Here is a 15693-nt window from a genome sequence, read left to right on the forward strand (position 1 = left end):
ATTGCTTTCAGAGATCGCCCCGTGGAATCCTTGCAACAATGATCCCTAATTGAAATATATCAATTACATTCTACTCCTTTGATAGAACATAAAATTACAATTATTTTAACTGTAACCTTCTTAATGAAATGTTCGTTTTATTGTTATCAATGCACATTAAAGTTTCAATTGACATCAATCCCTATATGAATAATATATACGGCACGGCGTTTTTAAAGTCCATGCGTCTCAATTATATCTAACTTACTTAAGACAATTGTTTTTGAATTTGCTGTAGCTGGACATGGTGATGAGTGAGCCCCAGGCTGGACCGAGCGAAAAGAACACCTGTACAGCTGCCTCAAGCCATACCTGTAAGGACAGTTGTATAATACGGTACATACAAAATTGAAACGTCAAAAGTAGTTCCAGTAATGATGTATGGAATGATATACAAATGTATATTGTTTAATGGCTTAATGTTGTGGCGATTTAGAGCTACCCAACATGTTTTTGGTAAAATGAATATTTGAAAACTAAAGACATAAAAAAATAAAGTAAAAACAAATGTTTCATTTTAATTGTTCACATATCCTGGGGGTGATACATATACAGTGTAGCATCATCAATAAAATGAACAAATTACAAGGTAAATGCCACGACTAGAATTTGGTCAGATTAGATTTATGATGCTTCAAACCTGAACCAATGATATATATAATTTTATATATACCTATTTTGAGAAAAGACCAACAGCTCTAGAATAAGATGGTAAAAACCTATAGTTGATGTTCTCTGTAGAAGGTGAATAGTTCAATTTATTTAGTGATGGAAACTCTACCTGGAAATGTAGCAGACGGGAAAAGTCTGCTCTGAGGTAGAAGAGTATGCCCTCTGCAGCACCGTCTAATGTTAGACCCCTTATCAGGAATATTGTCAACAGCACATACGGCAACAGTACAGTCACATAGACAACCTAAAATATACCAATACTTAAGTTTGATCAAAGCAAGTCTACAATAATATTGAGTCTTTCTAACACAACTAAAGGTCTTTTAAAAACTTGTCCAAACAACCTCGACTGACAAAAACGGGTACTCTACAATAACACATGTTTATAACGAATACACATGCAACGAATCCATGGTTATAACATAGTAATTTTCATTCCCCTTCAATGTTCCTAAAATATGTCTGTAACGAACTGTGCTTTCAAAAATGTATAATGAAGCGATTGCGTTGGTCCCTATAGATTCGTTAGAAACGTATATCACTATATATTATTGAGTACATAATTTCATGACTGTTTAATGCATATCATATCTTAGGAGAAGATCTATTACTAAAAATGTATTTGTTTCAAATTTGCTTTTTCGCAAAAGAGGTTCATCGTGGAACCATTTACAGTCGTTTCAAAAAACATGTCATCATTTGGTTATAAAGTACCTTTCCGACTGAGTATATGCCCTTGATCAGACACAGAAATGTCAGAAGCCATGCTCCAAACAGACAGAGGACGAGGTGCCACTGAATCTCCCCTAGTTCCTCTATCCCACTGGACTTCTTCAAGACATTGAACCTGGTATAGAATGCATTGCTTTAATGACATGACGGAGGTATCATACTAGCAGAATCATCCAAGGTCAGAAACAACACCATTTGTGGGCTATAGCCTAATCTTGATATGATTTCGTTTCCAGTATTTAAACAAGATATATGTCACACTGTTAGATATTCTGCATTATAATATAGCATAACACTGTTCATATGAGATATTAACTTTACGATTTCTCATTAGCAACAGCGAACACTTATGACGAGGCTTGTCATGCATTGAAATAAATGAACCCATACTACAAATGGCTTATTGACAGATTACAATTGAAAAGAATTTAAGGTCACTCTTTGAGGATAAAAGGATTTCTATTCCGTCGCCTTTTATCATTACTATTTTACATGGCCCCATTATTCCTTGACAGCACAAACATAACAATATCACACCCTCGCATACTCACACGTATAAGGTAAAGGCACTCATTGAATGTCTCGGGAAATTGTGTGAAGATCACTAATTTCCTGATTCTATATATCAGTCACATGCCTGGATATGAATGTCTGCGAGATAGATTATCATATTTAATTGAAATTAAATTCCAATCATATGTTTACGACTAAAGAGCTGTAATTTCCTGTAGTTGATATGCTATCCCGATTAAATATACTCTCATATTACATACAATTGGTGTATCAATCATACATTCATAGAAAATATTGCTAACGCCATCGATTTATTTCAATACGTTCGCGCCTAACGGGATTTTAAGTTCTCTGAAAGGGTTATTTAAGGACGTTTAAGATTCTGGAGGTTGGGAAAGGCGGAGTACATGGAAAAAATTACCGACCTACAGACAATACCTTATCTTAACAATAGCTTATTTTAGTCGAAGAAATGTATAACTATAGAATCAGTTTGTAATCCTAACCGTGAAGCCAAAAATCTACCTTTCATATGTATTATTTCTAATAAAACATTCCATTTTTATCAGTTGTATTATACATGACCGGAAACAATGGATACGTACTGCCAAAACTCGAAGGCCGCTGTGTTATAGGTAAGGTCAGCTGTCAGGTTGCCTGTACTATTGTAGCTACTGACATCCCCATCAATGATACCGGTCAAGTTGGCCGTAGATGTTGTGTTGGTCATCAATAGGCGGTCAGCCCTGCTCACAATACACTTGTCAGTATTCCAGCTTTTGTCACAGCTGGCCCATGGGATATTTGGGAAGAAGGCGTGGATAAGATAGTATATCACCCACGTGATCACGAGGTTGTAGTACCACGACACAATACCAGATATGATTATCATCAAAAAACCAATACCTGTAAAATCATAAACAATCTAATGAAGATGAAGTAAGTGGAAAAATATTGTTTTCAATTGAAAGTGAATTATTGTTTATTGTCCCATGCATCGATCATTCTGTGATATACGTATATTGTATCTTGGAAAGCAAATAAAAATGTATTTCATTTCGGAAAATCGTGCAGATTAATGTATCTTATGCAGGTAAATTTACCTTTAAATAGCGGGGCGATGGAACTCCAGACGACTAGAGCACTTTTTCCTGAATACTGTCCAAGACAGATTTCCATGAAATATAATGGCACACCACAGAGAAACAGGAAGAAGAAAAACGGGATCAGGAAGGCACCTGTAAAGGATAGGATAACTCATCAGATAATAATTCGTACGTTTTTTTTCAAAACAAATATTGGTTGCCTAAACCAGGAAACAAAATGCGCTGCGTAATGAAGCTACATAATCCACAGTAAAATGCTTCCAAACCAAGCGTGCATCTCACAATAAGGTGCTATCAACTTGTGGAAAGAAACAATTGATAGATATTGTAGTTCACTCATTTACTAGTTCGTTTGTTTATTGATCTTTGATTGGTTACTTCGTTCTACGCGACATAGCTACAATAGTGTTTTACTCTGAATAGATAAGAGTTATTAATTTTTAGTCGTGTTCATATTCTAATAGTATTTGCAATATCGCATTACATTATAATTATTGGACTAAATTTTACTTTAACGGAGAAGTAACAATGTAGTGTCTGCATATAACGGGGGAATGCCATGTAGACTAATGGAATTGTTCATGTGAAGCATGTTCGCACGTTCCGTTCTATATATAGAGCAACATAGGAACACGGTGAACATCTTAAGGAGAAAATGATAAAGACCCATTATCTTGCTTTACTTTCGATACATGTTATCAAGTTACAGAAGCCTGTATTTTACTTCAGTTGTTTCTGGTAGGTTAACGACGTTGTAAAATGTGAGACTAAGGTTGCTAGACCTTGCCTCTTGCCAAAGCATAGTGACCCATGATTGATAGGTAACTAGAGTTGGCTTATGCACCTAGCAGCATTCATAATCATATCTGGCAGTTCCCCCTCTAGTGTATTCTGACATCCAATGAGTATACACCGATACATATCGCTGGGGTGGTGGCCTTACCAGAACGCGGAAGATCTGACTGTAAACTAACAATTACACAGACGAAAATAAAACTTGGGTCTGTGTAGGGTACAGATCGGATTGCTCCGTCATCACGTTAAATGCTAACATTAATAACGTACGGCTGTGTTACATTTTGAAATAACCTTATAGGCTTATTTATGTTCTCATGCACCATTGATGATAGGTTTTCATTAATATCTCTAAAGCTTGCATACATATAATAGAATTTCAGGTGGAATTACTGTTAAAATTGTTTTCCAGTACTATTTTTTTCGCGATGAAAAACCTGCACTAAAATATATTTGTGGTTATTGCAATTTCGGTGTGCCAATAATTTAGCAATGTATGCCTATGTGTGACATCATCACTACGATAATCGATTCAACACCCTTATTGCGCTAAAATTTAGCTAAAAATTTGTTAATTGTATAAATTCCTCGATTATATGATGAGAGCCTGTTATTTTTTTTTGTATAAAGATAACACAATTATATAACAGAATCCGACCAGACACGGGTCCGACCGAGTCATGATTTATAGCCCGCTGTTACATACCACTAACCTTATCATCTTTTTTAGGTTAAACTGACAGTTCGGGTTTAATAGATTCCAGCTTCTGGTGCGGACACGAACACGTGAGAATCTATCTAAAATAAACTGTTATTGTGTCATAAAGCTTGCAGAAATTTTCAATACATATAACATATTTTGGTATAAAATCAAATATTTGATACCACTTAAACATAACTCGTTTAGTGACTTATTGTTTAAAATAGTTTACACAGAGTTATTTCAATACTGATATATCTTTTATAGAAACATATTGGAGAAGGAAACATAATCTTATTCCTCTTCAATTCATATATAAAGTTTTAGCCCGAGTCTCATTTCAAGGGTAATCTCAAAAATATAATATGAATACTGTTCTATTGTAATGGTTTAAATCATTAGTAGTCCTTCTCACTTATAGAAGTCTATCAGGTTGATGGAACTAATTCCCTCCTTACTCCCATCAACTAATGCTCAACTACTTTAAACAGATGGCTGATCTTCAATTTATGAATTGACGTCCTGATGTTAGTGTTGTTAGCATATAGAGTTTATCTAAAAAAAGACATTAGCTAATGAGTAAAAATGTGATAAGACCAAAATGTTAAATCGCACGATAAAACGCAATGTAATGTGCAGCGCATGAACCATCAGCTGGCATGGGGAGTCAGGAGGCGATCACGTGAAAGGTGTATGAAAGCGATGCTGTTTTACTTTCTCTACGCATGTTATAGCGAACCAAACAATGTAAAGCAGCATCAATGTAATGTTCCGTACAGTTAGTATTTGAGGCACCTTCTGTGACCGGACTTTATGTATCAAATGATAACCAAAATTTCAAAATTTGCAAATGAAGAAACAAGATGTCTGTATGTATATATCACTTTACAAACAGCGAATCGAATGACAAAAAACAACAGCAAATTCCTGAACAGCTGTTTATGAGAAACTGACATCTGACACGACATCAGAATATTGACTATTTTATTTATAATTTAGGATATTTAATGCGAACATAATAGTGTGTATTTGTTTGCATGTAAACTTATAAGGAAGTGAACATCATTCGTATTAAATAAGTGACATTCTATCTACTAATGTACATGTTCGTTTGCGTGTTTACGACCAAATACTTATACCTGTTAATTCATTTTAAATAAAGATGATTAAACAAGTCGATCACGTGTCACTGCCTGTTTGACATCAAGCTCATTTAATTTACAAGATATTGTTATGAAACACAATTTCACATGTCCGCTACTTAATATGTTTACCAAGTACTAGCCTATCGCCAAATACCCCTGATCTTATTCTTTGATAAAAAAAACCCAGCGAAATTGGTCTGTGCAGGGAGTGCATGTTAAGGACAAATAAACGTTTTATTTGATGGAATATTTTGGCATTTAAAAAGACCTACTTACAATATGAAAGTAGGCTGTATGCAGAATCAATGTCTTTATGGAATAGTTTTGTACCTTGTGTACCTGTACTGTATACATCCATTTTATTTAAAGATCTGTAGTGGTGATATGGTCAGAATCGGGTTTCATGTAGATAGTAAAAGAAATCACATTACTATACAACACAAAGGAATCCCTGAAGAATGCGAGTAGTAGGCTACTATAGCTAAGGACAAGTATTCCCAAATTCCTTTCATAGCGGCTAATGGGTTTAGGATTACACATCCAAATCAGAGCTTTTGATATGTCACATCGACGATGCGTTGTTTTACAGTAAAATCACCAACGTTTCTTAAAATGACGTCAATCTTTGACGAAGATAACAGCATTTTTGTGAATGCAGTGACTTCACGAGGCTGTATTGCATGGGTAGCTACATACCCAGACAACATGGGTGTATTGTACAATATTACCGAAAGATCTTCTTTTCATGCATTATCTTGTATATTATGATACATTCATTGCGACTGGTGTTGTTGTCATTTGACAAAACATTCAAGAGATCTGACATTACCACTCGGAAGCTTATTGTATCATTAGAGCAAGGTAAATGTCGTAGGAAAAAACACGTTCTTGAAATATTAATGAACGAATAAGTAATGACGAAAAGACGAATTAAATAAACAGTAGTCTTAAAGCGAACAGTCGGGCAAGGATGGCTAAAGTCGGTAAAAATGGTGTGAATGTATCCAGTTTAATTTCTTATGAAATGGAAAAATAAAAAATCTCACGCCAAAGTCTGTCTGCGTACGAAGAAATTAATTTAAAGTATGGGAATTCTAAAACGTCCTCCCGGCTCACTATGTCCGTGGTTACATTTCCACACAGCCTCGCTTTCAATGCTTTCAACTTTCCTTTACTTAAATGGTCAGAACTGGGAAACTAAGCAGAACTTGACCGTCGTATTAATATGTGAGAACTTTTGGAAGGCCAATGAACGCATTTAGACTGGTTTTCTTTGCCCGACTATTCACTTTAATATAATAGGTTCAAATCTCAATTTCAAATGACAATTTCAGCATAGCATTAAATATTATATATGATTATTTTCTCTCTTTTGTTTAGACAGACATTTATGTTGTTGCAGTAATTATGATTAGTTGTAAATAAGATAAATTATCACTTATGAAAGTGACCTTTTAACTTAAAGTTTTGGGCGATATGTGTGTTTAATAACTATATTTCATTGTTATTCTGTTTAGATTTCCTTATATCTGTTTCAGTATTTTTGAAATTTTACCATCTATTGTTTCTTCTAAGATGAAATTGCAAACACAAATGAACAGTACCTACCTCCACCGTTCCTAATGCACAGATAAGGAAATCTCCAGAGATTGCCGAGGCCGACAGAATAACCCACCAATGATAGGATGTATTCTATTTTCCTCGACCACACGTCTCTTTCCCGTCCCTCGTCCTTACTACTGCTGTCATCGCTACTGACATCGCTAGTCTCATCGTCCCTCTCACACATCGACATCTGGTTCTTGTCTTCCATTTCGCCTTATTGTTTCAACCCTATCTGAAACTGTGCAAAGATAGTTATGTTCTACGTGTCAAATGTAAGTCGGCGTTCGGCATACGTTCAATTTGACAGAGTCAAAGATCTACAACAATAATAGGGCAGTTGGCTATAAGCAATTATCATTAAGATGCACCTGATACCACTTAAGGATACCCCGCAGTTTTAATGGTTAGTACTCGGCCTCCTCTGTGATGTAATACCGACCTGTCACTGTGTGTAGACCTTGTTATAGTGTGTACAGTGTTGTTGTTTATATGGTGTTCCAATCGAACCAAATAAGGCTATCAGAACGTGTCGATTTCAACTGATTGTGTTACAAAAGTATTCCCTGTCTACGGCAAAGTCCTACAAACTGGAACATTCCATGACACAAACACGTGAAGGTTAAGGTCATAAATGACGTATTTCATTTCGAAAATCGATAATAAGTAGTTTCGTGAATATGAAATACATTTCGTAAGTCGCCTATGATTTCAAAGATGTTAATTTCAACTCATGTTGCACAGTATTGATTGGATAGACGAACTAAATATGGAACACAGCCATTTAATTTATAACACTGCTGTCACATTATAACACACAAAGTAAAGGTTATCACAAAAAAGTACAGCAGGTATATAATCGTTAGAAATGCTTACATTTGGAGGGTTTGTTTAATCCTTCCTATAGGTCCTCAAATTTTTGTTCCTTTTCATTATAACCACCAGCACAGAGGTGCTGAGATGGGACGTCATTTGCTAAATATTCTGCATTTGTTCGTCAAAATCATTTAAGAAGATCTAATACTTTATATCAGAGCTATGTCTTTTACATTCTGAACTGAAAGTTTTGTTTGAAAAATTATTTTTTTACATATTTTACTTTTGGGGAAAATAACTGAAACTAAACAATGTTCTTCGTCATCTCATTTCACTCTGTCCAAAGGTGTATTTCACGATTTTACTTTAAATAGTCTTAAGATATTTTCAATATTCAAAAATTCAAAAATGTAAATTAATTTCAAAATTTAATGCCGTGAAAACAGTCTTTGGGCGACTTTGAGGGGAGTGCAGGTAGCAACTGAGCACATTTTTGTTAATACACATTAACTATACATTTACATTATACGATTGTAGAGTTTGATTTAAGCGGAAATTAGTGTAATCTTGGAAGCTAATACTTTCAAAAATATTGTTGGCATGGTACATATGTAACAAAATGGAGACAACCGATTGGCTGAAATTTAGATAATGTTAGATTTTAGTGAAAATTGGTTTAACGGGGCTTTGAGGTATGCTGAGGTATACCATAATATGGTATAATAAAAAAAAAGATTGGCTGCTACGGTAACAAAATGGGTGACCATTGAGATTGAGTTGCTAATACAAATATATATATTTGTTTCATTCAAGAGTATATTTTATTCTTAATGTTTTGTACTGTTAGGGAAAATGCAAGAATATATATTCACTAATTTTATAGTATGTATTGCATTTTATTAAAAAAAAAAAGCTCAATCACTTCATGTTATTTTAGTAGGTCACTTAGATTGATCAAAAGTAGCCTATTGTAGCCTTTGATATATATTTACCTGAATTTCAATGTCTTGAAAAAAATATGTGCTAAAGGGTACTGTGGTATGTTTTAAATGATTTAATGATTTTGGAGCAAACCAAAATCTATAACTTTTATCCTTTAAAATCTATTGAAATTTGTTTGCTTGAAGAATCAATTAGTTGTCAAACGATTTAGTAAATATCGTTTTGAATAGATATAACATAAACAATGAAGCCTTTTTCATCAGCATATGAAATATATTCAAAATGTGGACACAGGGGAGTCTCCTTGCGACACAACCAGAGTATTGTTAGTAAACATGATTTAAGGTCTTTTATGCATTTTCAAGAACGACAAAAGAGATGACAAACACACGTAAAAGCTAGTATTGCACCTAGATGTTTAATTTAAATTTCAAAGACATAAGTGGCGTTGGCGAATTATGCAACTCCACCGTTCCATTGTAGTGTAATTCAATTATATGTCGCGTTTTATCTATTTAAAACATTTCATAAGAAATTCCGTCTAGTATGTTTGCAACCATTGTCACAATGCAAAGAACACATGACATACATGAATTAAATCACCCCGTATCACATATCAACAACATATGTACTCAATACAAACGTGTCTATATACTAAACCGGACTTGGTTTATTTTTTACGTTTGTTGTTCAAAATGCATTTTTCTATTTGAAGAATTTGCAGGTCCTACGTTCGCAGACACAAATGAGATTTCATCTACTTTCTGTCAGAGATTAATTATCTGAACTGGTGCGGCTTCTATTTTAAGAATGTTCATAATGCTTGATTTATAAATGACTTTTCAGTTATATTGGTATGTGCCTTTTCCTGTCCTAAGGCTAGAAATAGACACAAGTAAACACAGTTTTACCCATAAAAATGCTTAGAAAATAGGAATGAGTAGATTGTGTGGACCTGAGGTCGGCTGATGTCAGACAAACGTTAACAAACGGTTATCTTTATGACCGAATTGTGCTTGTAATACTTATATAATTATTTATATGATTAATATATTAATAAGGTTTATTTTGTTTTAGATACTTACGGATTTTCTCAGAGAAATATATTCCAAATAATGGAGATGTATCCTTACAATGTTCGTTTTAATTCATTGTTTAGTTTATCATTCTCTTGTCGAGGTATTCTGTAAAGTCATTTCCGATCCATCATAGTTTGTAAGCAACTTAACGCTATCTCCTTCACGCCATGTCCGCGATAGTAAGTAAAGCACTTAATATGTTTTAATGTCTTTTTCCGATTGACTTTATTTGTCATCGTTCTTCTATCGACACATTTGTTTTTCATCAAACTTTAGCTATAAAATTGCTTGGTTAATATTTAGCGGTTAGTAGTCATGCGAACTAGATTATTTACCAGGTAAATAAGAAATAAATAACAAATATTTAAGCAAGATAGTCGAATTCCATTTAAGTGATAAAAATGAACAAAACTGTCTTTGCAAAATAATAACCTTTGAAGACTCGTTTTCATAAAATCCCATTACAACTGTACGTTCATTAATATCTTATTTTATATGAAGTAATGACTTTGTTCTAGACTAATCAAATTAAGCACACCACCAACTTTTGCATGTTGTTTTCATTCAAAGATATGTGTGCATTTTACGTTTAGGATAATGTGTCAAGGCGCAATACTACACCTGTTTCTAAAGGAAGATGTATTTGACCCGGTCAGTGGTCCGCACTCGTGCCCTGACCACAGGATAGTCCGTTTGTGTGTGTAAGTGGTTGCTGTCTCAAGAACTCGGCTACTTCACATGATAAATTCAGGACATCGCTAAGGTCATATTGTGTCATTAATTTAAATGATTGTTTGCGTCCATGAATGTTACAAAAGTGTGTAGAACACCAATTTGGTAAATATACATGTACATATATTCGATATTCCTCCTTCGCATATTTCGGCTAGCATTATTTAATATCACATGTCGTAGTGCCATGCAATAAACTTGATGTATTCAAAGTCAGGTTGTAGCCGTGCTGCATATGTTAAGCTAATTATAATTCATTCGGTAAGTAATATAGATTCTGTAATTTACAATAATTTATAAGATAACATTTAATATGGTATTTTGCTGGATTAATATTGCTCTATGCATTAATGCCAATTTACCAGACATGAATACCGCCCCTTATTGTACTTTTAACTCTCATTAGTATAACAAGCATAACTTGTAACACCTTAATTGTTTTGTTTCTAAAATATCTAAATCAGATTAAAAGTGAACATCAATAAGTTAATACATGAAGAGGAAATATTTGTTAATAGCTATTGACATACACTTGCATTATACATATAAAATTGGGAACAAAAAATGAACTTCCAGAATTATCTTTATGATATTACAGCAAATCACTTAAATGTCCTATAAGTTATTACTAAACATAATATAAAAACTACGAAGAATATTGCATTCAATGTAAAGGTTTCGGTTATTTGTTTCTATGCTTTTATTTAGTTTTACTACAATATATTTTAATGCAACGAGCTCACTCGCTTTTGTCTATTCACGTGTAAATTTCGAAGATGGAGAGAGTGTGTGCCTTTAATTGAATGGTTCAAGATGGTTCACTTGTCAAACTCAATAACCGTTAACTATATTCTTAATGCTGATAAAGAAACAAGAAACTCCTGATATTAAACAAATTGATAATATCTAATTACAGTAAAACTCTAAGGTATAGTTAAAGATGTTCATTTTAATCTAATGATGAATAAGCACCAAAAGAAAGAAATAAGAGCAACCTACCTGTATGTAGCGCACGTGCTGTGTGGCAAGTGACCTATTCTTAGTCAGTAATGGGAGGCCGGAAGGCGCTTCAGTCCCTCCCGCCGTGTGCTGGTACTTTTCCACTGTGACCTTGCATGTGTGTAGCGGCCATTCATATTTCCCCATTATAGACAGTGAGCTGTGTTTGGTCGGCTGGCAGATTCAAATATTTGAAAGCGTAATTTAATGCATGGGTTTTTAAGAAATTATAACGATTGGCGAATCAATGTGATTACACATATATATTTAACGTACTAAGAAAATCAAACCCATCTTTAATCTTCCTACAATCATTGCCCGGACTAAGGAATATTATGTAACAATAACCTTTCAGGCTTACATAAAAAAACCCGTTAAAATGGTTTAGTGTAATTGCTTTACAAAGTTTGCATAGATACCATAATTTGCATTGAATTTCATTCCGTTGAATGGCTTTCTCAGTAGAAGAAGGAGTCCATTTCGTTACACTATGATGTTGGAAAATGAAATATTTGTGTATATATATCATATCGAATGAATTTTAGGTATAACCAAGAATTCAATGATGGGTATATCTTAGCCTTAATGATACAGTTTAGGAATGTCCGCGGTGCAGTGTCAGGTTCTGGCCTCATGGCAATGTTGCTATGGACCTGCCTGTTAATAGGAGTAACAATCATCATACTTCACATTGTCTTGCCCATATATGTTAATGAAAAATAACATAAATATTCTAATTATATGCATAGTTTTTGGGCGGCCTTCTCTCTAGATAATAATGTAAAATGCACTATCGAAGTAATCAATGTCTTAATCATGTACACATATAAGCTATTTAAAATATTGCAACATGAAATCAAAATGCTTTTGATCAAGGCATTAAAGTCGATCATTTTAATACCATGCTTACATTATGTACTAAGTATGATTTCCTCATGGTTTATTTTAGAACACATATATGCATTATGACAACACTAGTTTTGATAACCCTGCATGGTGTATTTGTTTGTGCCAGACAGGTATTATCATACATTGTCCTGAACTGTCAATTACGTAAATAAACAATTGCCACAAACAAAAGACTGACCCATCCCCTAGCTCGGTCAATCACTTCGTCGTGTCCTTAAACCTACATATCTACTCATAAACATTCTTATCTAATAGACCCATACAACAAAACATGGCCTGACCTGTTTCTCCCTTCTGTCTAATCTACATCATCCCAGAAATCATTTTTATTAATCTGTGTGATACGTTAACGTCGAGTGGTGTTTGTTGCGTGATAGTGATCCGGTCGATGTATCAGCTATGTTCACATCATTTATAAAGGCAGGATGTTTTAGTGTTTTATTAGGTGACAACACATTCCTCAGTCAAAATTTACATTTGTTGTACGACCATGGCTAATTTATTCACATCTGACTGTTTCCGAGTGTCACAGGTGACTCTAAACCCGTACAGTACTAACCTGATGGTCACACCTGGAGTTTGAATGTAATTAAAATAACCGCCAGAGCATCCTTCTAATCGATAGCATTTTGTATATGATCTGCCAGGTAACAGTTTCCCGTCTTAAACCAAAACCTATGACCCAATAAAATATACAAAACGATGAACATTTTAGTAACTGTAATATCTTTTATTTCGTTTTGTATTTGTATCGAATAGTGTATGCACATATGCACTGTAGCTAGGCTATTTTCTGAAAATGATATTTGTCAGTTGCATGTGTTTCTAACTCATTCGTCGTAATTGAAGTTTTTGTGATTGCAGGGTTTTCAATATTTTGAGATATTGATAAGTTGTAGACCTTGCTATGATGTCTAGTTATGTCCTATACATGTAGAATTATTGATAAGTATTCGGTTACAAGTCTTAAAATCCTGAAGTCGCAGTAGCCTTCGTAAATGTGCTAATGCATTCATTTTTATATTAGTTGATTTACCTTATTCTGTGTATTATTATTATTACAAGCTAACCGATATTTACATAATATATAATTCATTTTTCGCAATTTTCAGTCATGTGGACATGACGTACATAGGAATTATTTTACATGATAAATAATTTGCGTGCCCCTGTGCTTGGGCTGAGGTGACCAATATTACATTTCACGGTCCCGGAATAGCAGTTGAGGTGGGTTGTTTTTATCTTGTACATTCTAAATATAACTGTCGAAGACAGATATATCCGGTGTAACGTTGAAAATGGACCCCCGTTGAAAACTGAACTTCAAGCGGACTTTTTACACCGACCTGTTGAAAATTGACCCCGTTGAAAAGTGACCCCAAAAGAACTCGTTTTTACACAATAACACAACACGACACCACAGCACCACGAAACCACACAGCATCACACAGCACAGCAACACACCAACACACCAACAACACAACAACACTACACCGCACAACACCACATAACAACACATCACACAACACAACAAAACACAACAAAATAACATAACATCACACAACACAACATAACACAAAATAACATCACCCAACACAACAACGCATCACACTAAACACAACATCACAAACCACACAACACAAGACAACATAACAAAACAATGCGACACAGCATCACAACAAAACATCACACAACACAACAACACACAACCACGCAACAACAATACAACAGCATCCAACAACAACACAACAACACTCAACAACATTACACAACACAACATCACACAACACAACAGCACATCGCACAGCATAACACAAATAAACACATCACACAAACACGCAACAACAATACAACACCACCTAACAACAACACACGACACCACAGAAACACAACACACCTCACAACACAACACAATATAACAACAGAACATCACACAACAACACATAACACAACACACAACACACATCCACGCAACAACAATAGAACGCCTCCCAAAAACAACACAATAACATACAACGACACAACACACGACAACATCACACAACGTAACACAACACAAAATCACACAACAAAACATCACATAACAACACAACATAACAACACACAACAAAACCACACCACAACACAACAACAATACAACACCACCTAACAACACAACACCCGACAACAACACAATATCACACAACATAACGCAACAACACATCACAAAAACATCACGTAACAACACATTACACAAACACGGAACAACAACACAACACACAACAACACAACATAACACAAAACACAGCCACACAGCACACAACAACACACAACACAACAACATACCAATGACACACAACACAATAACATGACATAACCACACATAAATACACAACACAACACACAACACCACACAACATAAAAACACAACAACAAAACAACACCAAAAAAAAACAAAAAACAAAAACACCACACAACAAGCAACACACAACACAAAAACACACAACCACAAAACAACAACAACACATCACAACCATACGCATACCACAACATAACTGATACATACGCAGATATGTAATACATGTATTCTTGTATTGCAGGGAATAAATAAATATTAATAATCACTGAATATCTGACAAACGTTAAATCGTCGAAAATGTTATTATAAAAATCATTAAGAAACAAATTAATAATATCCCATAATTATAGTTTTGTAACACTATCCACTGGTACTCGGAAGTGAACACCACACAGTACAAACTTTGCATGCAGTTGATAACAACAATTCCTTTTTAGCTCGCCTATTCGAAGAATAGGGAGAGCTAATGTTGTTACCCCGGCGTCGGCGTCGGCGTCAGCGTTAGCGTCCAATTTCCATGTTAAAATTTTTGAGCAAGTTTCTATTTTGTCTATTGTTTAAGCTTAAGTCATCA

General features: G+C 34.5%; 1 protein-coding gene across 19 annotated transcripts in view; it reads right to left on the minus strand.

The window, feature by feature from the left end:
• Positions 1-12030, minus strand: part of LOC138316334 (sodium- and chloride-dependent glycine transporter 1-like) — a 29269-nt gene extending 17239 nt beyond the window's left edge. For 14 of the 19 annotated variants that reach the window (XR_011207630.1, XR_011207631.1, XR_011207637.1 and 11 more), the window contains exons 1-7: positions 11873-12030; positions 7311-7545; positions 3060-3194; positions 2562-2862; positions 1426-1558; positions 821-955; positions 248-351 (exon numbers count right to left, since the gene is read on the minus strand). Coding sequence is in view for 6 of the 19 variants with exons in the window: in XM_069258015.1 (XP_069114116.1) it covers positions 248-351; positions 821-955; positions 1426-1558; positions 2562-2862; positions 3060-3194; positions 7311-7515 (1013 nt within the window). In the remaining 13 variants the exon portion in view is untranslated. Of the gene's footprint in view, positions 1-247; positions 352-820; positions 956-1425; positions 1559-2561; positions 2863-3059; positions 3195-4570; positions 4656-7310; positions 7546-7675; positions 7906-10147; positions 10286-10762; positions 10900-11872 lie in introns of those variants that run through there. The other 5 variants (XM_069258019.1, XM_069258018.1, XM_069258017.1 and 2 more) reach the window with 5 other exon arrangements.
• Between the last annotated feature and the right edge of the window lie 3663 nt (positions 12031-15693).

The sequence above is a fragment of the Argopecten irradians genome, chromosome 2 (assembly GCF_041381155.1).
Source record: "Argopecten irradians isolate NY chromosome 2, Ai_NY, whole genome shotgun sequence".
In the NCBI taxonomy this organism is placed as follows: Eukaryota; Metazoa; Mollusca; class Bivalvia; order Pectinida; family Pectinidae; genus Argopecten; species Argopecten irradians.